Source organism: Theropithecus gelada, chromosome 3 (assembly GCF_003255815.1).
Source record: "Theropithecus gelada isolate Dixy chromosome 3, Tgel_1.0, whole genome shotgun sequence".
NCBI lineage: Eukaryota > Metazoa > Chordata > Mammalia > Primates > Cercopithecidae > Theropithecus > Theropithecus gelada.
The window spans coordinates 111,252,740-111,278,529 of NC_037670.1; the positions used below are offsets into that span (position 1 = coordinate 111,252,740).

The 25,790-nt window shown below is 38.5% G+C and overlaps 1 protein-coding gene across 4 annotated transcripts in view; it reads left to right on the plus strand.

Annotated features, from left to right (window-relative positions):
• CDK6 (cyclin dependent kinase 6) overlaps nucleotides 1-25,790 on the plus strand; it is a 238,100-nt gene that overhangs the window by 105,430 nt on the left and 106,880 nt on the right. For all 4 annotated transcript variants that reach the window (XM_025378782.1, XM_025378784.1, XM_025378783.1 and 1 more), the window contains one exon: nucleotides 8,163-8,330. In XM_025378782.1, the coding sequence (XP_025234567.1) occupies nucleotides 8,163-8,330 (168 nt within the window). The remainder of the gene's footprint in view (nucleotides 1-8,162; nucleotides 8,331-25,790) is intronic.

Genomic DNA, 25,790 nt, shown 5'->3' on the forward strand with positions numbered 1-25,790 from the left:
TTCAAATTGGTGGGTAATTTAATGACTGCTTAAACCCTTTTGCTAATCATAGAATATAAATAAAAATAGAATAATATAGAACCATTAAAACTTAAGCTGTAGATTTATATTGCCAATAGATCTACATGCACATGAGTTCAGTATACAGTGTGATGTGAAAAAGACAGCTACAAAATTGTATGCATTTGCATTCCATTTATAAAACAGAGACTAGCCATTTGCATGAGCATAACGTAGATGGCAAAAATGGGATGAGGTTAAAGAAGTCAAAGTTCTGAAGCTACTATTAGCTGGGCATCCTAGGGATGTTGGAGTCCTGCAGGAAGAGTTGAACGTGGGGTAGACAGGATGAGCCATAGTCCCTGAGGAACATAGAGAGTTGACAGTAAATAATAGTGATGGCGAAGGCGATATTGTAAACATTAATGGAAGGAGGTACACACCTCAAAGAGAAAAGGATAACCACCTGAAAGAGATAATTGCCAATAAGAAAGGAATGTTGGTACAGGCCCCACTGGGTCTGTACCTCACCCTGGGGTGAATCATGGTGGCTGTAAATGAAAGATAATGTTCATAGCATATTTAAATTAATATAGTTTTAATTAAGTTAGATTTGTTAGAATAATTTTCAGCTGCAAATTACAGAACACTCAATGAAAAGCGGATCCAGATAAAGGCATTATTATATCCATAACTACAAGGCTGGAGGCAGGCAGCCCTAAAGTTGATGCAGCTATTCATTGATGTCATCAAAGACCCAGACTCTTCCCCTGTTTACACTCTGGCCTTTTATGTGTACAGATGATGTTTCAAGATGGTTGCTACAGCTGCAAGTTGACCCTCCAAAGCGGCAGCATTCAGCATAAGACATGGGTTAGTAATGGGAGATGAGGAAATACAGCAGAGAGCATTCTACTTTTCACTGTCTAGCCAATTTGCCCATAGAGGACTGGGTGTCATGTTTATCCCTGGATCAATTCCTAGCGAAAGGAAATGTGATTGCCTTCATTGGCCTGGACCAGGTCAGGTCTTCATGGCTGACAACCAACGTGTCTTCTATATCACACAAATAATTATCTGTTCTACTCTTGTGGAAAACCAGCTTCTCGAAGCATTACCTCATTTGAAGAGGAAGGAAATACAGAGTGAGGGGAAAATTCTCAAAAGAGGGAATTGAGAGGAAGAATGTAGAAAGATAAGAAGGTATTTTGTCCAACTGCAGCCATTAGAAAGCTTATTAAAATTTCTTCATCTTTTTTTGAGAGCTGTCGCCCAGGCTGGGGTGCAGTGGTGCAATCACAGCTCACTGCAGCCCTGAGCTCCCAGGCTCAAGTGATCTTCCCACCTAGGCCTCCCTAGTAGGCGGGCGACAGGCGTGAGCCACCATGCCCAACTAATTTTTTCTTATTTGTAGAGACAGGATCTCCCTATGTTGCCCAGGCTGGTCTCAAACTCCTGGGCTCGAGTGATCCTCCCACCTCAGCCACCCAAAGTGCTAGGATTATAGGTGTGGGTCACCACACCTGGCCTAAAATTCATTATAGAAAAGTATGTGTTGAAATGGGGAAATATTCACAGCACATTGTAAAATGTTTTTTAAAGCCTCACAAAACAATGTGTATAGAATGATAGCCACTTGGGTCATTACCCAACAACCCAGGCACTTGGGCTTCATGTTTTCTTACTCCTTTACCCAGTGCTGATTTTTATCTCCTGTTCTGAAGAAATTATGTTTAGCATTGCATATTTGTAGTTTCAGTTCCTGATGATTTTCCACAGTGGGTTAATAATAGCCATTATGATGAGGTAATGATTTATTCTTTCATATTGTTCATTTAAGTCATTACATTGTTCCTCAAACACCAACGTTTTCAGGCTTGGTGGAAATGACTTATTACCTTTTTTTTTAATTTCCAGTTAGTTGAGACTGATTCTTTACCTTTTCAGCATTATCATCACTTCCAGGAATGAATAAAAAATGGGTTCTGTTAGTTCTCATTTCAGAATACATATTTGATTATTAAAATTTACATGCAATGCCACTTTATTACACTTTTATCCACCTGCCTAGAAGTGGTAAAAATTAGAAGCCAGTGTTTCCATTTAGGGCCCATGCCGTTGTTTCTCCTGAGGGGCCTCGAGGTGATGTGTGCCTAACTCATCATGCACAGTGGCAAAGAGATGGGCACTATGGCACTTCTGGACTATGTTCTGCTGTGGAACAAAGCTCATGTGTGACTCTTTTAGCTTGCCAGTTAATGGCTTGCTTTGAATTCACCCATTACAACTTTCCAGGTGATCTGGAAGTTTTAAGGAATTCTCTTGAACCTTCCTCTTGCTTTCTCAGAATTTGTTTGTCTTGTTCTTTGTGATTTTGGATGAAGCATTCTTTGGGTCCTCCTGAGGACCACAGTGAGAAGTAGGAGAGACCTGTTTATAAACAAACTTTGAAGCTCATTGTTCATTGCTTATTGAGAATTGACCAATGAAAACTTGACAGGAGTTTTGAAATAGAGTAGAAGCTGTGTACATACAGCAAGCTTGATGTGGGGACTTGCAGTGTGGATTCTCCTGAAATGCAGACAAAAGTGTGTGGAATCTCCAAGGAGTGAATGAAGCCACTTGGCTAACCCTCTAGGACCTTAACACAATGCTGTCAGTCACTATTTCATTGCTTAGGCAGCAATATTATACCACATTTTATGGGAGAACTATGGTTTTAAAATATGCTGGGAATAGATCCAGCAATTCCACTTCTGAGTAGATATCCAAAAAAATTGAAAGCAGAGTCACAAAGAGATCATTCTATACCCGTGTTCATAGCAGCAATATTCACAGCAGCCAAAAAGTGGAAACTACTGAGGTGCCCATCCATGGAAGGACCAGATAAGCAAAATGTCATATATACATACAATGGAATATTATTTAGCCTTAAAGAGGAAGGAAATTATGACACACACCACAACACGAATGAACCTTGAAGGCACTATGTTAACCGAGGCGAGACACTCACAAAAACACAAATCCAGTGTGATTCCACATGTATGAGGTATATAGAGTTGTCAGATTCATAGAAACAGAAAATAGAATGGTGGCTGTCAGGGACTGAAGAGAGGGGAACGTGGGGAGACATGTGAGAGAAGAAGTTATATGCAGGCTCAGGTGACCTTTCCCTCTGTTGTAACGCTCACCTTAATTCAACATGTTCTTATTGGTTTAGTGTTTAAAAACCTTTGTTATATGTGATATATTTTAGGCTGTGGCCTCCTCTAACACCCTTCATAGGAAACAGACAAACCACTATGGAGAGATTTCTGTGAAAACTTGAATAACAAATTTGAAAAGACTGAGGTTTACAGAGTATAAGGAGAAAAATAGATTACCTTTGCCTACCAAATTGGGTATGTCCTGTTTTTAATTTTTAAATAAATAAACTATTGATGTACATTTTTGGTGCTAAAACTTTGAGGATGTGAATATATCACTAGATATATCCCTATATCCAGAATTGTCTATTTAAAGTTGTCCTTCTGTGACTTATTTTATGATATGATTTGGGTGTTTTTAGTGTATTTTAGAACTAACCATGCTTTTTTGTGATGAGAAAATAAGGCCCAGGCTAGGTGCAGTGGCTCACACCTGTATTTGCAGCACTTTGGGAGGCCAAGGTGGAAGGATTGATGGCTCAAGGCCAGGAATTCAAGACCAGGCTGGGCAACATAGCAAGACCCTGTCTCTACAAAAGTTTAAAAAGTGACCAGGCATGGTAACACACACCTGTAGTCCCAGCTACTCGGGAGTATTGTTTGAACGTAGGAATTCGAGGTTTCAGTGAGCTATGATGGCACCACTGCACTCCAGCCTGGGTGGCAGAGTGAGACCCCATCTCTAAAAAGAAAAGAAAAAGAAAAGAAGGCCCCATGATCAACCTTTCCCATTAGAAAAGCCTGAAGTAGTTTTTTAGTTTGCTTGTTTGTCTTGATTTTAAATAAGAGGATTAGAGCTCTAGAACACCTGAGAGAAACAATTACAAGACTTCAAGGATTTCTTGTATTCAGAAAGGTCCAGAGTCTTTTTAGGGGCATTGCCAAGATAAAGCCCCACCTAAGATCTCTCAGAGCCAGACTTCATTCCACAATGGTGTCCTGTTGAAACATGCTTGCAAGTCCCATGTTTTCGAAAGATAGAGTGAGGGTCCCAAGTGACTGTTTATCATAGGTATGACTAAATGTTCAAACCTTTTATACCAGACTGTGACGTATAACATAAAAAGGGAAACTTTTAAACCTGCGTTTAACTGAAAGAGCCTTAATTGGTGGTATCTGTAGTTTCATTGCATTGCATCACTAGGGTTACTGTGAAATATTTGAGTCATATATGGGACAGAATAATTTAGATTAAAATCTTGAGGAGCTCATTTAAGAGTATGTCTCACGATACTATAAATTGAGATAAAACAGATAATAAGCTTAAGTAGAGAATCCTTTGAAATGTCTTGGATCAAAACACTTCTTGTGATTCTGTAGGAAAGGTGTTTTTCCTTACCTCATTTAATTCATTTAATGTTGTAATTTGTTTATTTATATCATCCTCTGGAATTGGTACTATATCTTATGATTATCTGGGACCAGAGTTCCTGACGTAGCTGAATGTATTTCGCCTTTGAAATTAGGTATTGCAATAAAGGATGGCTAAAGACTGAGAGGGGTTCCCCAGTCACGCTTATTACAGGTTCATAATGCCCAACAACCTAACTCGTGACCGAATTACTGAAGGTCATGAGATGTTTGGCAGATTTTGTTTTTTAAGTCATTAATTCAGTGTTCATTTGGTTCAGAATTTCAGTTCTATCTTGATATTGGAGATTTAAAAGAAAAACCATTTGCTAAACAAAAAAAAAAAAAATTTAAGTAGCCTAATAAAATCTAAAGAATGGTCATTCTTTTGTAGAACCAACTTACATCTATAGGCGTCATGCACCTGGAATCAATGTTAGAGCAGTCACGTGGATTCATACTGCCTAACCCATGCTTTGGTATGACATTAGCAAGCCCTTTTAATCTACTCTACCTTTAAAGAAAGGAGAACTAGACCTATAGTACAAGTGCCAAAGTAACACAACTAAAACTGAATAATAATTATTATGGCATATCCCAGGGAGAAAAACAATGCGGCTATTAAAAATCTCATTGTATAAAAAAAAGTCATGGCTGGGCGCAATGGCTCAAGCCTGTAATCCCAGCACTTTGGGAGGCCGAGACAGGCAGATCACGAGGTCAGGGGATCGAGACCATCCTGGCTAACATGGTGAAACCCCGTCTGTACTAAAAAATACAAAAAAAACTAGCCGGGTGAGGTGGCGGGTGCCTGTAGTCCCAGCTACTCAGGAGGCTGAGGCAGGAGAATGGCGTAAACCCAGGAGGCAGAGCTTGCAGCGAGCTGAGATCCGGCCACTACACTCCAGCCTGGGCAACAGAGCAAGACTCTGTCTCAAAAAAAAAAAAAAAAAAAAGTCATATTGCACAATTTTATTAAAGTGGCATAATATTGATAATGAATTGTTACATGTTTTTAAAAGAGCCACAAAATAATGTGTACACAATAATAACCATTTTTACTTAAATATACTTATACATCAAAATATAATAAAATACGTAATTTTTAAAAGACAGACTAAAAAGACACAAAAAAAGTGATACTAACAGTGAAGTGTTGTCTGTTCTCCAGGTAGTGGAAATTTTTAGTGATTTTTCTTGTTCTCTGGATTTTCAAAACATTTTATTAGTTTCTGCATTAAGCATGCATCTATACATCTTAGCAATTTTATAATTAAGAAAAATATAGTATGTGCTGTAACACAAATAAAAGCAATGTACATGTTTTTAAATTTGTGTACTGCTAATTGGCTGCTAAAGTTGTTTGAACACTGCAGCATGAACCAAACAGATTTATTCTTTATACTGTTTTAAATGAGTGACACTTAACTATATAGAGGCTAAAGATGATGAGCCAGCATGACATTACTTTAGGTTAGTCGTGCTTTTTAAAATTCAGTGCTTACAAGTTGTGTGCATGTGTTTCCAATAAAGACTTATTTGCCAAAATGTTCCTTGAACATTTTGTGCTACATTTTCACACTCCCGTTTATTCATTGCAACTTATTGGACCTGCAGTGTTTCTCAAGTCTTGAAGGGTTTTCCCTCCCCAGTGCAGTCTTCTCCAGGGTTTTGGGAAGCTTAGAAGGTAACCCCTGCCAGTTCAGAATATTCACTCAGGAGGATCTCAAAAATGATTCTAGGTCACTGCATACCTCCTCTAAGTGCTTTGTTCACACTGACCTTGTAGCAGTGGTCATGTTTTCTTTTAGTTGTTTGAGAATCTGTCTCTCCCAGAAATCAGGACACTTATCTTGGCAATAATCATCCTAATAATTACTGTTTGTCAAATGCTTACCATATGCCAGAAACTGCGCAAGCACTTGGCATACATTACTTCATTTAGCCCCCCTCATAGCAGGAAAAGTAATCGCTACTTTCTCCACTTTATAAAAGGAAAAACTAAGGCTTTGGTTTTGAATAAGCTAGAATATAAAGACAGAACTCCCAACTCTAAAGGAAGAACCAAAACCATAAACCAGTAACCAAATATACCGTTCTCCATGAGAGGATTCAGTGGTCCAGCCAATGATAAGTGTATCCTCAGCTGCTTGCAGCTCTGAAATCTATGATGGTGCCCAGTCATTTTCAAACCCTTGTATTAACAGAACAGCTCCATCCTCCCTGGTATACACCATTCTCATAATATTTGGATCCGGGGAGTAGGTCACTCTTAATTACCACAAATTTCAGAGGATTATGACATCATGGCCAATGTCTTACTTCCTGAGTATTAAATCTTGTATACGTTTGTATTAGTACTAAAATTAGAAAAAGATCTGATATTGGTTTATATCCTGAATGATCCCCCCTCCATACTGGTTAATAATAACAGTAATAAGAGCTGCCATTTACTGAATATTAACTATGGTGCTAAGTGCTTTACAATGATCCTGTGATAAAGTGGGTTTTGTTACTTTCCCATTTACAGACAGGGAAACTAAGACTTAGGAGGTTAAATGGCTTGCCTTATTTTACATATTCATTTGTTCATTGATTTGATAAAGGAATACCCTGAAGCTTTGAATCGAGATTTTCCAGACCCTAGTTGAAATCAAGACTCTGTTAATACTCTAAAAGAGTTGATAAAGACTGGGCCTGGTGGCTCACGCCTGTAATCCCAGCACTTTGGGAGGCTGAGGCAAGAGAATAGCTTGAGCCCAGGAGTTTGAGACCAGCCTGGGCAACATAGTGAGACCCTATCTCTACAAAAACTAAAAAAATTAGCCTAGCATGGTGGTGCGCACCTGTGGTCCCAGCTACTTGGGAGGCTGAGGCAGGAGGATATCTTGATCCCAGGAAGTCAAGGCTGCAACTACACTCCAGCCTGGGCAACAGAGCAAGATCCTGTCTAAAACAAAACAAAACAAAACAAAACAAAAAAAACAGTTAATCAGCACTCTCTTGCTAGTATGACTTTGGGCTAATTAGGAGCCTACATCTGTGTATCAGTTTCTTGACCTGTAAAATGGTGTAATGATATTATTTACCTAAATGTTGTGGTGTGAATTAAATTATTTACTAAGAGGACAAAGCTTAGAATAGTGCTTGATACGTAGTGAGTGTTTAGTACTAAGTGCTATAAAATAATAATCACCATTAATAACATTATTATTCACTGGATTTTAATTGTTGAAATGACACATTAAACAGTAGAGAAGCAAAAAGTGTCCCTTCACAACCTCCTCCTCCCACTCCCCAGCAAGAGCCACTGAAACCAGTTTGGCAGATATCCTTCCAGAACATTTCCCATTCCATCAAAAACTATTTTAAAATTGTATTTTCATTAGTAAAATACAGGTTGAGAGTGAAATTTCTTGCAGTGTTCTTGAAAGTGTGGGAGTGGAAAGGCAGGAAGGGAGACAGATTCACTCATTCAGCCAATACCTATCAAATGCATGCTGTATGCCAAGCAACCACAAAATGCTAAGGATTTGGTGGCCAGCATAGCAAATGCTCAGCTTCCTTTTTGAGTGTTTATTGATTTTCTTTTTTTAATTTTAATAGGATATGATGTTTCAGCTTCTCCGAGGTCTGGACTTTCTTCATTCACACCGAGTAGTGCATCGCGATCTAAAACCACAGAACATTCTGGTGACCAGCAGCGGACAAATAAAACTCGCTGACTTCGGCCTTGCCCGCATCTATAGTTTCCAGATGGCTCTAACCTCAGTGGTGAGTGAGAGAGTGCTGTCCTTTTATTAAACGTATTTTTCCTCTTTTGAATGACAGTCTGTCCCCCTTCCATGTCCCTAATGTTACTACTGCCCATGTAGTTGGTGGATAGACTGTCTTTGCCCTTTTTCATATGGCAGTGGGTAGGCAGAAGGCATTCTGTTTACAGCTACAGTCACATCCAGCCTGGGCTAGTTGTGGACAGGATCCATTGCAGAAATAGCCTGTTGCATCTTAGCCACTGGACAGGAATCGGTTACAAGTTTCCAAATGCTTTCTGCCATAACCACTGTTTTCAGAGCTATATGCACAATGCCTAGGGAACACACGGCTCAAGGTCAGGGAAGAAAGAGCACGAGCAACATTGACCTGTCTGCGGCATCCTGGTTTGAGAAACAGAGTGCCTACACAAGTGTGTTAAAGCACTCCTCTGAAGCTGTGGTGCCAGTTGTAAAGAAGAAATCAAATTCACAGTGAATTTGGATAATATATGAATGTATAGCACGGCCATTCCAGGTAAAGGTTCATATAACCCTAAATAGAAAGAGCGAACCCAACGGCCCTATTTGGCAAAAAATAACAGTTATGATATCCTGTTTCTTTTTGCCATTCAGATGCAAAACCATAAGAGCTATTGACATTGGTTAGCTTCTATTTCTCCTTATAGTTCGTTATTTCTCAGATGGATTTTTGTGAAATTCTGCGCCCCAAATAAAAAAAGAGCAGCCTGGAAATAGGTATTAATATCCTTCTCTTTGAAAGACCTATTTTGCATACAGTAAATTCATGCCTTACATACAGTAAATTAAATAAATGATATATAGCAAATTAAGTCTTAAGAAAAAGAATTTAAAAAAATATCTTTGTATATTCAAAGAAAAAAGAAAAAGAATCCATACTGTCCATCTTTAGCCTTAAAGTGGTTCTCACATCAGGGACACCGTGGCCCTGTTGTTAAGGAATGATTGGCAGCATCTTTGGTCATTCTGCACAGCAAAAAATTGTTCCCTAAATTTCAGTAATACTATGGCTGATAAGTAGAAATTCAAGAGAGGAGTTGGAAATTCTCTGAGCCAGATAACTTGCCTTAGGAAAAAATCCAATTTATTAAAGTGTTCCCCACCCCCTGCCCCCAATCAAAATAGGGGGTGCTACCACCTAGACACGTAAGACTAGTTACTTTCCAAACATTATAGACTTTTCCTAGGGCATCCGAACTTTTGGTGCAGAGAATTCCTTGGAAAATGTTGCCATTGTTATAAGATAAATCCTACTTGTTTCCTCTTTTCCCAGCATATACTATTGCTTTAGAGGAGAAATGGCACAAGTTGACGTTTCAACGATAGGTCTCAGCTTTGAGCAGGGTCAAGCAAGCCCTTGTATTCTTACGTAATCACACCAGAAAGGGCTGAGTCTGTGTATTTCCCCAGTGGGAAGGGTGAGGTAGGCTTCGAGTTTCCCTAGGAAGTTGTTGCGCATGTTGTTTTGGGGCCCTGGGGAGAAGCTTGAATAGGCTTTGTGATCCAGAGAGTCATCAGGGAAGTAAATGGAAGGAACTTGTCTCCTTGGGTACATTAATTGAAGGAAGGATGAGCTGTAACTGAGATGGACACTTTTATTTTAATCCCCCTAAATGGGCACTAATAACCATAAATAAAAACAGGAAATCCAGTTGGTTTGTGTTTGATTTCTTTTTTTTTCTTATTAAATTTGAGGAATAATAGCCCAGCTTGTGCGTAACATGAATTAACATTCCATTCTTGCTGAAAGTTGATATGTTCAAACAGGAAAATGTAGACAAATTATTTCATAGAGTAAAAGGAGTAAGGCAGTCATAAATACACAATTTTTCAGTATCTAGCTTATGCTGCATGCTTTATATTTCCTATAGTAACATAAGTGAAATATATTAGCAGCTGAGAAGGACACTAAAACAAATTCAGACTTTATTTGAAAGAGTGACAGTTGGAATTTAATGGCAGTAATAAAGGGTGTGTTCCTACGGGGTACTACATTTTAAAATTTCCCCACTCTTTTGTATTTTTCTACTTAAAGGAACTATCCATTTAATATAGTAATGCGTCGATTTATATACACATGGTGACATATAAAAACCTGGAATCATAGTTTTTTAGACTGAAGTGGTATATATTTTTAGTGTCTCTTGAAGAGAAAAAGACTACACTCCCCTTCCTGGAAATACACATTTTTTAGGGGGTTATGTCATACAGGAACTGAGAATCAACTTGATTTGTGGAATGTTAAAGGAATTACAAGTTAACTGATTCGAAACTGACATCTTAAAACTATGAGAAATGCTAGTATTTTACTTATCTTTCAAAGCCTGACTCCAGGGGTACCTTTTCTAGTATCCCTTTCAGAAATTAATTTCTCTTTCCTCTCTCAGTGTTTCCAGAGTTATATATATATATAGTTTGTTTGTTTTTGTTTTTGAGACAGAGTTTCACTCTGTTGCCAAGGCTGGAGTGCAGTAGCCCTATCTCGGCTCACTGCAACCTCTGCCCGCCGGGTTCAAGTGATTCTCGTGTCTCAGCCTCCCAAGTAGCTGGGATTACAGGCCACCCCAGGCTAATTTTTGTATTTTTAGTAGAGACAGGGTTTTGCCATGTTGACCAGGCTGGTTTCGAACTCCTGACTTCAAGTGAACCGTCCACCTCGGCCTCCCAAAGTGCTGGGATTACGGGCATAAGCCACCGCGCCCAGCCCATAGTACTGTTTTCTGTCTTATTTTTAGTTATTTGGGAATTTTATTTATCAGGCTATAAGTTCCTCAAAGGCAGATGCTCATCTTATTCAGCCCTAACACACAGTGCCTTGTATATTTTGATAGGCATTCAGGAAATATTTTTCAGTGAATCAATTGACAAATGCTGACTTGCAGATATAAGCAGTTGAGTCATAACAATAATAGGGAAGGAGTTATGTTATACATTTAATGGTCTTATTTGATGTGTGTCAATATTCCTCATAGCTAGCTGGTAATACTAAGCTGAAGGACTTACTCCATATACCTTAAAATGGCTGAGTCCATTTTGCACATTAGTCCTGATTGATTTATTGGCAGCACATATCTGCGTTCAAAATCATGAAAGCTATTAATACATGCTGTAGCTCAATCTCAAGTTAGGAGTGAAAAGTTGACACAAATGCAAGTTCACAGTTTGTATATTGTTTTTATCATGATCCTTTCTACTGCCTCATGAACACATTGCGTGTATGAATTGAACTTCCTGTCCTGAACAAAAAGCTGTAGAGATAGAGGAATGTAGCATTATTATAATTCTACTTATTTGAAGACTTTCTTTAGCCCCTTATGTTTTGGGATTAAAGCAAGTTTTAGAAGAGGAGTCGTATTCTTCTAAAATAATTAACATCCTCTAAATGAAAAAATGAGTGAGTTACTAGACAGCTTTTGCTATCTATGTTAATATATATGTATTTACATGATAAATGATATTTCTGTTTGAACAATTACAAAAGCTTGTATTTTAGCTTCTTTCTGAAAACTTCAAAATGTTCTTACATATAGAACTTCGAGGGATCAGTTAGCAGTATTTCTTTTCATTTTAAGTTCATGATCACCTGATAGATCCTGAACTACTACTGCTCCTTAATTTCTGAGCCAGTATGCTGTATGCCAGTATTCAAGACAAGGCATCTTTTGGATTAACTGAGAAATTAGTTGTTCGGGACAGGTAAGCTTTCGAGGCATCTTAAGGTATAATCCTTTATATTCTGATCTTTATTATTTTATTTTTCTAGTGAAAACAATTTTATTGTTAAGAAACACAAGTTTCATAAGTAGAATATACTTCATATGTTGGCCTTTGGTAGAAATTAATTTGGGACAGTAGCCTGGACCGTAGTTGTAGCTGTAGGTGGTATGTAACATTGGGCCGAATGACTTATCTTGTTCTCATCTGATAAATTGAGGACTAATCAAAGAGTTAAATGTCCTTTGGATGCCTAACTTTGCCAGGCTGCCTCCAACATGACATTCAGGTGTCTTTATGGGGTATTGGGTGCTTGCTGTTCAATATAGTATCTTGTATACACATGTACCCATACAGAGTATTATACCTATTTATTTAAAGGTTGTAGAATTAAGATGTGGATGGTAGCAGTGTTTGCCTTAATCCTAGGCAAGAGAGGCCCCTGGCCTGGATCTCATGCTTTAGAGAAGCCTACACTGGCCCTACTCCAGCCTTGTCTCCCTTCATGGAGCACACAACCCAGGGTGCCAAGGAAGCATGTCCCTTGAGACCTCCATCCCCACCCCATACCACACACAGGACATTGCAATTCCCTGACTAAATGGGAATGGCGTGGGCTCATCCTTCCTCCTAATAGAGATTTTGCCACTTGTGTGTTCACTCCTAAGCCTAGGAACAGCTGTTTGCAGCATATGGGCAAAGCTCGAGCTTGCAAACTGGAGTGTCCATAAGCATGTGTGTGAGGCCCCTTGTGGTTCAAAGAAGGAGTTGGAAATGTGAAGAGAAGTGGGACCTGTTATACTTAACACCTGGCATGGGTTATTTTTATCAGAAAAGTTTCTCTGAAACCATGAAAAATTAACTTCTCTGACCTCTATAGAACTATTACATTTGTTCTCATTGGAAAACCAATGAGAACAGGTTACAGGGAGGTTCTTTCCATTGCACATAGCTGATAGGTCAGAATCATGACACATGCAGTTGTATAATGTCTGTGGCAAAAGTGTTTCAAGAATATACACATGTTCGGTGCAATGACTGTTGTGACTAGCTGAAATTATATTTAGAGTCATTCTGAAGTCAACATTTCTAAGTCCTTCTCATGTGAAATGTGCATGGTGCAACTCATTTTTGTCAAGATAAGGGAAATAGAGACCAGCCACTCAGCCAGCAATTTCAGTCCTACCTGACCGTGCACCCGGGTCTGACATGTCTTAGAGCAGAGCCAGGAACATCACCAGCAGCCCTAGTGAGGGCTCTGATAGTCATGAAGCACTGTGACCAGCAAGCTCAGGAAGGGAGCAGTCTTGGTCTTCCCATTTATGATGCAAAATCTTTTTTTTTTCCTAAACCTAATCATACAGCTTGAGGGTGATATTGTTGCCGTTGGATTTGGTGTTCTTGGAACTCTTTATCAACCATTTCATTTTGAAAGTGGGGAAAACTGCCATTCAAACAGGCAGTGTGACCAGATTAAGTCTGAATTTACCAAATAGACTGTAAATGGCTTGGAGAATTCTAATGTTTATATTCTGGCTCTGGCCCACTATCCCCACTCCTCTTTTCTCCGTACCAAAAATTCAGTACCTGAGAGGGTATCAAACTGTGTTCTGTGGAACTCTCAGATTCTACAAAGGGTATTTAGAGGTTCCACAAATGTTTAGGAGTCCATTTTTTAAAAACGTATTTTAAGTCTTGTTAAAATGGTAAAACCAAAAACAGACAACTAGCTCATGCCACATTTTGACAACAGTGAGAAACTCTGGGTCATGAACTGGTGCCTCCTGGTTTTCTTTTTTTATGTAGACCTCAATAAAACTTTTGCCACACTGTGCACCTGAATGTCTTATAAAAGTATCATTGCTTAGGAAAAATGAAGCATTCTCTTGATTCAGTCCTATCTGTGTCCTCTCCCTTAAAATCACCCAAGTCCATAACTGCAACAGCACATTCATTGTGCTGCTCTCACTGTACATGGTACTACTTTAAGGACCACCCAAGCCATGCCAGTATTGATGTTTTTATACCACATGTGATTGCCAATACCCAGGCAGTTAGAGCCAGTCACTCCCCAGGACAGCCATCATAAAGTCATCCATGAGTAGAAAGAAGTGTACCCTAATATGAGATCATTCTTTTTGGTACCTCAGTATCTTCACCTCCTGAGATGAAGTCCAAAATTGACCTGCCTTCAATCAATTTCTTCTTTGCACTGAACAGTCCTAGAGTGGCCTGTCATTGTATTTTTGGGGCCTTTATACAATCATTTAATGCTATTCATGAAGTTAACATTTTTCCTTCAAATGCCTGTGCCTAATCCACCCATATAGTTAAGAGAAAAATTCCTCTTTGTACCATAATGGAAGAGTGGGAATATGTTCCCATCTTTTTAGTGACTTAATAAAATTCTCACTAAGTGAATTATATTCTCTTTCTCCAAGGATCTTTTTTTCCATATTACCTTCACTAATAAAAGATAGGCATGTTCTGAAAACACCCTTTATTCCATAGAAATTACAAAAAGACAACAAGTAAATGTTAAGCTTGAGAAGACTTTTATTCGACAGCTGTACAAAGTACAAAACTTCATTTTGGAAAATATTTTTAAATCTGTATTGATAAGATTCCCAATATTGCTTTATTTGAGATCATTAACTTATTTAAATACCACAAGTATTACAAAAATTGCCAGGGAAAGCATCAGGAAGAATAGCTAATGATTGCTGGACTTGATATCTAGGTGATGGGATGATCTGTGTAGCCGACCACCATGGCACACATTTACCTATGTAACAAACCTGTACATCCTGCATGTGTACCCTGGAACTTAAAGTTGAAGAAAAAAAAATTACTTACATCCCCTTCTTATGCCTCTGATGATACTCCTTCCTTACTCTGACCTCAGTGTTGATAGCATTTAGTAACATTAACGGAACCTCATGGATTCAGAAACTTCTTAATAAGCCTAGGGGAGAAAATCAATGAAATGGAGTTGTGGCTTTCAGTCAACAAATAATTACTGATCGCTTTCTATGTGCCAGACGCTCAGTGAAGCTGAGCGATGATGGTAAATGGAAATGGACAAGGTCCGTGCTCTCAGAGAGCTTACAAGCAAGATGGAGAGATAGATCTGAATCAGTCACACAGAGAAATGTCTAGTTAGAAACAGAGGTAAATGCAATAAAGGAAAGGGATATGGTTTTATGAGGCCATATGATAAGGCTCCAGAACCTGCCTAGGCTAAGGGCTAGGGAAGCCCTCCCTCCTCACCCAGGTCAAAATGTGGGATGCTTAAAAAGGTCACCAGCATCCTCCTCTTCAACGCACCTGGATGTGGGCCCTGTGAATGTGCGCGTCATGCAATTTGTGCTTGGGGTGTGTGTGTGTATGTGTGTGTTTGGAATAACTCATTTCACGGCACCCAGTTTGGCACCACCAAGTGACAAAGTGAAGCAGGACCAGAGATGGGAGAACAATGTCATCTTTTACAGGAGAAAATAAATTGTTTATGCTTGTTTCCTCTTCGTGCGTGTTGTATTTACTATGGAGACCTGGCAGGGTTTGTGCCTCGGCTTGGGCAGCCGAGTAGCTCCCACAGAAGCCTCCAAAAGCTGCCAGTGCATACTGAATAAATCAAACCAAGAACATTACATGAGTATAATGGAAAAAACCAAAGCCCTGTCGCCTCGGCACCTCAGCGAAAGTGCAGGACACACCTCTGAAGCAGGAAGGGCTCCTGTGACTCCTTCCCCGCTCAACATCTTGTCATGACACAACCAGGTCTGTTTTGTTAAAACATCCAGTTGCCAGTACATATTTCATAGTTAACAATGGAGTGTTTGTGCTGGTTTCGTTTTCACTTTCACCAGTGAGGGAAGTGGAACACAATGGGGGCAGTACACAGAGCTGGGAACAGGACACGTTTTCTTTAGGATTCCCAGGGCTGGGTACATGGAAAATGCCAGAGCCAAAACAAACATGAAAACCCATCCAGATTCTCCATTGCGCATTCTCGGTGGTAATAAAACACATTTGAGTTACCATCTGATAGGTTAACTCTGCCTCCGCGGTGAAGGCAAATATCGATGACCACTGTGAGAATTTCTGCCATATAGAAAGAGAATGTATTCCATACTGCACAGAAAGCTGCTGTTGGTGCGTGTGCATGCGTGTGGGTATCTAATTGCACCAAGTGGATTTGTGAAGTAAATCAAATGACTTACTTCCTTGTTTATAAAAGATAGTCATTCATTTGACTCACCTAATTCTACTCCTTCATAAATGGTCACTGTTGTGAATTAGTTCTGGACAAAAACAGTTCAACTGTAATGCTACTGCCTGGAGGATGTTTTACTCGGAGAAAGAGCCAGAAGTTCCTTGCTTTCTTCCTACGTTTGTTCCGCCAGCATCTACCAGGGTATGATACAGAGAGAGTCTGGTTGTCTGTCTTTCTCTTTCTTTTCTTTTCCTTTTCTTTTCTTCTTTTTCTTTCCTTTTCCTTCCTTTCTTTTTTTCTTTCCTTCCTTCCTTCCTTCCCTCCCTCCCTCCCTCTCTCCCTCCCTCCCTTCCTTCCTTCCCTTTCCTTTCTCCTTCCCCTTTCCGTTTACTTTCCCCTTTCCTTTCCTTTTCTCTCCTCTCCTCTCCTCTCCTTTCCTTGACCAAGTCTTTCTGTGTTGTCCAGGCTAGAGTGCAGTGGCACAGTCATAGCTCACTGCAGCCTCCAACTCCTGGGCTCAAGCCATCCTCCTGCCTCAGCCTCCCAAGTAGTAGGACTGCAGGTGCACACCAACGCCACCATGTCCAGCTACCTTCTTTTTTTTTTTTAGAGATGGGGTCCCATTTTGTTGCCCAGGCTGATCTCAAACTCCTGACCTCAAGCAATCCTTCTGTCTTAGCCTCCCAAAGTGCTGAGATTACAGACATGAGCTACCATGCCTGGGCCTGTTTTTCATATAGACACCCTATATGATGCCATTCAAAATCTCAAAAGCCTGAGGCCAAACTGGATATAAAAACCAAGCATTTTCTTAAGATTAATGAGACCATATGCTTCAGAAAGGTTTTGCAAGCAAAGGGCTTCTCAGGGATCCAGAAGATGAAAAAACATTTTGCCTCCTACATTTAACATTTTGGGGAATATGCCTCTGGGCTAGTTTAGGGGCTTGTCTGAAGAGTTCTATTTAATGATATAATTCCATCTCCCCTAAATTTGCTTAACTCCACGTAAGTGTTATGTTCATACTCAAAGGAGTATGAGACATGGTCCTTGGAATTGAATATAAAGCAACATTTCAGTAACTTGGATTTTTGTCTCCTCTTTAATTCTTTGGACATGTGAGCTGCTTGTATTTTAGAGCTGTCACTGCTTCCTTGTAAGGAAAGGAGAGGTGATGATATCTTTATTTTGCTTGGGCTTTGATAATATCATAGTGTAAGTTTCTGAGTCAAGATAATGTTTCTCAAATTCTGTAACATTGGCCGTATCCATTTTTATTCACTCAGTCCAAATAATATGTTATGTATTTTAGCATTTCCCACAGTGCCTTCCTTGCGCGAGGTGGGCACTTGAGTAGATGGTGAATGAATGAATGAATCCTTATGATTCTCCAGTGCCTAGAGAATGAATTGCAGCTCTACAGCATGGCATACAAAGTTTTTTGCGGTTCAGCTCCAACCTACCTTTCTGTCCTTCCATCACTTCTGCCCAGAGTGGTAAGCACATAACATAAGCACATATTCTTTATCAGTTTTTCACTATTCTTTGAACTTAATTGCTTTCACAACATCCTGCTTTTACAAATAAATCAATGAATGGATTTCCTACTCTGCATTCTCCATGTTACTGCTTGTGTCATTGTATCATCAATTATAAGCATCTAAAAAATTTTTTAAAATTTGTTTTAGACACAACTTTTCAGCTAATCTTCCCAATTGCCTGCGTCACTCCTTGATAATAACTTGAGCTCTGAGGGAGTAACATTTACACTTTGAATGTCTGTCTGGGCAGTCATTCATAACCTTCAGATAATTATTGTGCTTCATCCCTCTTTTTTCGAGATCACAAACCTTGCCAGATCTCCTGACTTGTGCACTTAGGTGTTCTGTATGTTATGCTTTTATTTTAAAACTAAGATCTCTTGGGATCTTTGGAGAAACCATAGTGTCCCAAGAACGGGTTGAAAATGTCTGCATTGTAGTTTCCGTTAGTCATTTTATCTAGTCCATTTGGGTCCTTGAGAAGATTAAATTTGTGTCCTTGTTATCTGTATAGGTCTCTCCAAAAGTTGAGCTCAGACTTTTATATGATTACCTTGTAGTGCTGGATTTTCTGTTGCATTTATTGACTTAAATATTGCTAATCTTCCCAATGCATTTCTAAATGAGTCTTTTGGCTGCTGAACCATTCCTCTTATTGCTTCTGCTTTCTGCTTTCCTCCTTTCTAGAGATTGAAACCCAGGGTGAGTGACATTGTTGCACCCAGCATCTATCTAGAAGGATACTGATGATTTTTAAATCCTTCATAAATTTGAATGTTGAACTTTACTGTTGGCTGTGGAGGAATAATCTACCTTCAAATCTCAGGGAAACATCCAAAAGAGAAAAGGGGAAAGCATAGGAAAATTTACTTTAGTGCTGCTCATACATTTATTTTGAAGGCTGGCAGAATCTAAAACTGGGGCTGTAAATTTAACAGCTCAACCATAAAAACCCCAAAATGAGGGAGAAAAGCTCTACTACTTCAGGTTTGGATACTGATATAAAGTTACAAGATTTGTTTTCCTCTTCTGTCTTAAATTCTTTTTAAAAATTTTCTAGCGCTGTCCTTCCCTTTCTTTTCCGCATTTCTATATTTATTAATTACTTTTTTAAAGGTTACCAATGCTTTGAAATGTATGGAAGTGTTTTATAAATACATGACTGGCATATTTCAGTTGATCGATTTCATAGTGATGTTAAATACTATCTGCACCTTATGTAAAGCTGGGTGATTTCAGTGAGGTAGGGACTGCACATGGTATCAGTTCTTGTGGGAAAATATGCTTCAGTGGCTTACTGGCACTGGTTTTGGAATGTGGCATTTAAAAGTACCTTTTTACAGTGGGAAAGAATTCTGTCAAGAATAAACAGTCTGACCTTGTTAAATGGGCCAAAGTCTGTCCGTAACCTAGTTCCAGAAAACTAGCTTTTACTAGTTTAGAAAAAGCAGATTAGAAAAAGAAAAAAAAAACTGCAAAACTTTTATAAAGTAAAGCATTTAAAAGTTACTATCAAGAATGTGAAATAAATACCTAAAATGATGGTCTTCACATATATTCATGAGAATGTCCTTACCTGCCTGTAAAATCCCATTTTTCCAGAATGGATGAAAGATCAAGACTACAGTGAGTAAGAAAAGCAGATTTTCTTTTTCCTGGAAAGACAAGACTGGCATATAGAAGGGAACTGTGGGAGCAGTGATACAACATGGACCACCGTGGGAAACAAGCAGGCTTAGGGAGGTGAAGGAGTGAAAATTACCAGTGACTCCCCATTGCCCACACACTCAAGTCTGTATACTCTGAACTCTGGAATGCGGCAATCAACTGTTCCTAACCTTTCTCACCATTCTTGCTTTCCCACCCACACCAAACCCATCTCCACACACCCTATGATCTTGCCATCCAGACCTTTTTGCTCCTTGAAAAATCATGCCATTAGATTTTATGCTTCCATGTCATTAAACATTCTCTCTGCTTAGATTGCCTTTCCCATTCCCAGCCTAACAATCTCCTACTCATTCTTCAAGACTCAGATGCCACCTCTGAAGTCTGCCCAACTCCCCAGGATAAAGTTAGGTACCTACCCGCCCATGCACTTTTGATTTACCTGTAGTTCTCATATGGTAGTATCCCCATTTGTTTGACTTCTGTCTTCTATTTTTAAAAGATTAACATTGCAAAATAGCCATTTCAGCACTTTAGGTAACAACACACAGGCACACGGGAGCTGCTCAGTGAGTGTTTATAGAGTATATGTGGGTGGTGAAATAAGAGGTTTCTGAGTAGAGGAGGTAGAGGAGGACTGAGGTTGGGAAGGGATGCTGTTCTCTAAATATTGACTTCCCTGAAAGGTGCCATTGTGGCTTGTGTCTGCGTCCATCTTGAAATTTAAACACCAAGAATTAAACTTATTTGTTAGCCACTTTCACTGCTAAAATCTTGTGTTTATATTTAGATGATATTCTGGAAAACCAAAGTTACTGCTTTTACACAAATGCATGACTAGTCAGCTGGTTGGATATTGTCAAGAGTGCACAAGATCTCAGTGATACTGGTTCTTTTTTTTTTTTTTTTTACTTCTTTTTTAAGTTTGAGGACTTAAAACAAATTGATTTGGTATTTAAAGGTATATTTCTTCAGCTTTCAGTACAGAGAAAAAGAGTAAATGGAAGCTTAATCAGTGATACTTGTTCTAATCACAACCACTTTTAATGTTAAATGACTAATTTATCAGTATTAATTTAAGTCAGGAAACATTTTTAGTGGAGTTATAATAGAAACCAAATCTTGGGTTCAAAAAATCAATATAGCTTTAATAAAACTACATAAATGTTTTAAAAAATCAAATATGTAAAATCAAGTAATTTGCATATGGGCTTTGGCAAAGTTTTTCAAAAGCTGCCTATGCATTTAAAATATGATTTACTGGATTAAGATGCATTTTAAAAGACTTTCCAGGATTATGTATATTATATAAAACTACTTACACTATCTGGCCACTGTAGTTTTTACTTGAAATACATTCAAAAATATTGTATTAGGAAAAGCCACAAATAGCCCATCGTGAATTGTAAAGTGTTAATGTCATCTGGGCACAGTGGCCTACACCTGTAATCCTAGCACTTTGGGAGGCCGAAGCAGGCAGATCATGAGGTCAGGAGTTCGAGAGCAGCCTGGCCAATATGGTGAAACCCCGTCTCTACTGAAAAAAATAGAAAAATTAGCCAGGCATGGTGACGTGTTCCTCTAGTCCCAGCTACAGGCTGGGGCAGGTAGGCTGAGGCAGGAGAAATGCTTAAACCCAGAAGACAGAGGTTGCAGTGAGCCAAGATCACACCACTGCACTCCAGCCTGGGCAACAGAGCGAGACTCCATCTCAAATACATAAATAAATAAATAAATAAATAAATAAATAAATAAATAAATAGGATTAATGTCTAGAGAAAAAAGAAACTCACATGTTCTTATACCCAAACAAACTGTCCACTGTCATGCCTTTTATTGGCAAGTAGATGTTAAAAATGTAGCACAACATTAAAGATTTTGACAAGACTGAATAGTCCATTTAAAGTAAGAAAAGCTTTCAAGAGCGACCTTAGCAATTTTTCACGAGTTGAAATAAAATCTTGTCTTTATCTTTTCTTTGTATTTATTATTCTATCTTTATTTCTGTAAGGACTTCTTGGTTTTAGGATGTAGGGCTGAAAAACTGCATTTAAAGGTCATGTTGCTGTTACTGTATGCACAGTACAATTTGTATTTTCCATCAGCTTCTTTGTCATTTGTAATTTTTGTACTCCTGTTTTTAAAGGCATCAAATTTTTTCAATAGTTGATAATATTTTAGAAAAATAAGATATTCATCAGTTGCTTTATTTTTAATTCACATGTATTTACTCGGTAATTTTGTTTTTAGAAATTTGATCTCAGGAGACAATTTTTTAGAGAGAAATAGCCCCATTTATAAGATGGAGTTCACCAAATCCAGTGACATTTTTTGCAGGTTCTTCCACATTCCCTTTGTAGCATTTGTATATGCAAGTCCCCACTCCCTTAACTCTCACGGTTCTTTCTTCAGTTTTTTTATCTGCATTCTTTGTTCATTGCTAAAATTATTTTAAAATTTGAACATTCCACCAGTGTGGTGGCTAACGCATGTAATTCCACCACTTTGGAAAGCTGAGGCAGGCAGATTGCTTGCACCCAGGAGTTTGAGACCAACCTGGGCAACATGATAAAACCTTGTCTCTACAAAAAATAAAAAAATTGGCCAGGCATGGTGGCATGTGCCTGTAGTCCCAGCTACTTGCGAGGCTGAGGTGGGAGGATCACTTGAGCCCAAGAGGTGGAGGTTGCAGTGAGCTGAGATCACACCACTGCACTCTAGCCTGGCTGACAGATAGACACTCTGTCTTAAAAAAAAAAAAGGCGGGAGGGCGGAATTTGAACATTCCAGATAGGTAAAAAAATGAAAAGGGAAAATCCTCAACAATTCTTCCTTCCAGAGAAAAAGCCACCATTAACAGTTTGGTAAATGAACTTTTTTATACTTTTTTCTACTTGTATACAACCCTCAGTATGGGTGTGCATGAGTGTGGATGTGGGTGTGCCTATAATAGTATACATACAGGTTTTCTGTTTGTTTGGGATTTCTTGTTTACTTGTTTCCATTTATTTATCCTAGGCATTTTTCCATATCTAACATATATTAGCCTGGTATCCTTTTTCTTACTTTCACTGTGTAAATTTACATAATATTTTTTACCCAGCCTCCCAGGATGAACACTTGGGTGGTTTCTCATTTTTTGGCTGCAGTGAACATCTTTGGGCTTATGTTTTTTTGCTGAAATACTAATATTTTTGTAGGATAATGATTTAAGAAATGGCACTACCAGGACAAAGGACAAAGAATGCACATTCAAAAATTTGATAATGCCAAATTGTTCTCCAAAAGGGTTTCAGCTCCCACTCCCACACTCCTTAACTGAATGTGAGAGAGCTCACTGCTTTGTCTCTCCTGAGTGCCTCTGGCCATTGCCTTTGCTGGTGCTTTCTGCTCCTCCTGTCCTCTAATAAAGCATCCAGCATGCTCTGACTTCAGCCCTTTCTGTGTCTGACTCAGGTCCATGACTGTAACTTTCATCTCTGTGTAGAGGTGTCCAAGTCATCTGTCTGCCCGGGGTCTCCTCTGAGTATCAGCCCTCATCCCTACTTTTCCCCACCTCTCTATCTGGCGTTCCATGGCAATAGAAACAGATCATAACAAAAAGATTGCTCATCAGCTTCTCCTTTCCTAGGCAATTCTGCTTTGCTCTCCTTTGTTTAACTTCATTACTAGTAATCACCAAAGCTGGAATCTTCAGATTTTTTTCTGGACCCATTTATAGCATCATGTATTTAGTTACAAGTACAGAATATCCAATCAAAGTGTCTTGAATAATAATAATTTTTAAATCTGATATAAGAAGTCTGGAGATAGATAATTCTACAATTGGTGCTATTGCTTGATGGTAACATCTTGGTTCTGATAACCAAATATTGGGAAAATTCCATTCCTCCTTCTTTGGTTAGTTGATTGTGTCATCCCTCAGGGCCTCAAGATGGCTGCCACAACTTCAAAAGCATTATATCTCGTACAACAGTATTCTAAGCAGTAGATAAAGAAGCAGGGGCCAAAAAGGGTTTTATTGTCTCTTTAATCAGGGAAGACAATCTTTTCCAAAAGCTCTTTTCAAACTTCCACTTTAGGTTTCATCACTTATAATTGAATCCCATACCTACCCATTGACCAATTAGTTTGTAGATAAGCATATCGCTACCCAAAAGAAAATCAGGTTATGCTAGCCAGGAAAGCAGGGGATGGCTCTTGGGTGAACAACGAATGTACAGGCCCTTCATTAATCTAGAGATACACCCTCACCAAGGCAGCAGGGCCACTGTATAGGTAGGAACATGTGCTGTTGGTTTCTTTCAGAGGCGCACTGATATATTCACCAATCTCTAATAAAATGTTTTATAAAGTACAGTGCTTTTTTCCTTACACGCTCCACATATGTTGAAAGCAGAAAGCTTTAGAGTTTCATGGAAATGTTGATTAAACTAAGAATGAATGCTTACCACACCCACCAGGACGATGATTCCTTAGATTCCTTGATAATAGCAATCAGCAAACACTTTTTGAGTATGAGCCATCTACCAGCAATCATCAGGTAACATTCTTCCCCTGCAAATTCAGGAAGCTAAGGATTGCTTTTAAAAACAGTGAGGCAGTAAGAAAAATTATGTTAAACTAAGAACTTTTAAAAAGATATGAATTTCATTAATATTATTTATGTAATTTATATTACTTAAATAGTATGTTCATTATTAATATATTAATATGATTAAAAGTAATATTCAGTATTTGGATGTATACATAAAATACATATATGTATATATGTGTATGTTCTTTTAGTTACATATATGTATATGCAAATCTGAAGTTGCCTCTACAACTCTTACCTAGCCAGATAAACTCTGGTGAATCTAGTAGACAATCATTGTTAGATCTAGGAGAGTCAGGGAAGGCTTCACAGGGGAGCTAATTTTTGAGGCAGGCTTACAAGTGAGGAGGAGTTTACCTGGCAAAGCACAGGGAAAGGTGTGTTCTAGGTATGGGGTTGAGAAATAGCAGCTCATGTTCACACACACAGTGGCAAAGCAGCAAGAAGTATGTGGGTTGTTGAGCAGGGTGCTTTAAAACCTTTTTTACCCTAAAAAAAAAAAAAAAAAAAAAGTCTACTACAATGTGATGAACGGATTGGTAGAGAGGATTTGGTGTGAATTAAGAAACTGATGGCAGGGAAACCAGCGTGGAGGCTGTTTTAGGAAAGATGTGTGATGAGAGACTACATGAGAGCAAGAATGAGATGGGACAGAAATTGGAGGCTGTTAAATGTAGATCCAGAGAAAAGCAGGGGAAAACATGTTCATATCAAAATCTCATATGAAATTTACTTTGAGATAAATAAGAAATAAAAATATATTTATTTAAATCAAATAAGTATCTCTGGTCATAACTGCCTTCATAATGTACTGTTGTGCATGCGTCCTGACACATGCTCAGAACATAGTAGCCACTACTGATGTAATCACTACTATTTTTACTGGCAGTGGTATTGAATATGTATAGTAATTTCTCCTGGTATGATTAACATTTTCATTCAAAATGGAGCAAATTCTATAATGAAGAATCTGCATACGACATCTCACTAGTGGTTGTATAACAGAAATATTCTAGTGGTTTAATGTTTATCCCAATTGTAATTCAGATGAATCTATCATAAAATGGCTTTCTTTTCATTTATAAATGGAGCCTTTTAAAAAAATGTATTTCTTTTTATCAGGTCTTAAATGATAGATGCTTTACTTTATTGGGCCTAAAGTGCCAGTGACATGGTTATGTTCTAATTCATTAGCCACCTATCTTTCCGTTTCTCCTTTTTCCTCCACATAATCTAACTTTTGCTGAAGTTGGCAAATTGTATACCTCACTTATGGTCATTATATGACTAAACCCTTATGAGGTTTATGTAATGTAAACAGCCATAAAATACCATAATTTACTCTTTTCCTTAGACAACAAGCACCTTCAGGGAAGAAATGGACATCACATAGATTATGCTCACCAAACAGCAATTGGTAATGATGATGCACTTTTAAGCTGTTTATGTCTATTGTAAAAGTACTATATACTCATTATAGTCAAATTTGTGTGGTCTTGGTTTATCTCCATTCTCCATTATTGGTTCAGCTCATCCATTCATTTCTCAAAAATGATAACAGATTAGTTTCTCAATTTCAAAAGTCAGATAGTCAAACTGGGGTTTCAAAGAAAGTTGTAAATTAGTAAAGAAAAGCGTCAAATATTTTTTTCAGCACTTTTTAGATTTTTCTCTCCTTGAGGCTAATTACCTTCATTCTCCCTT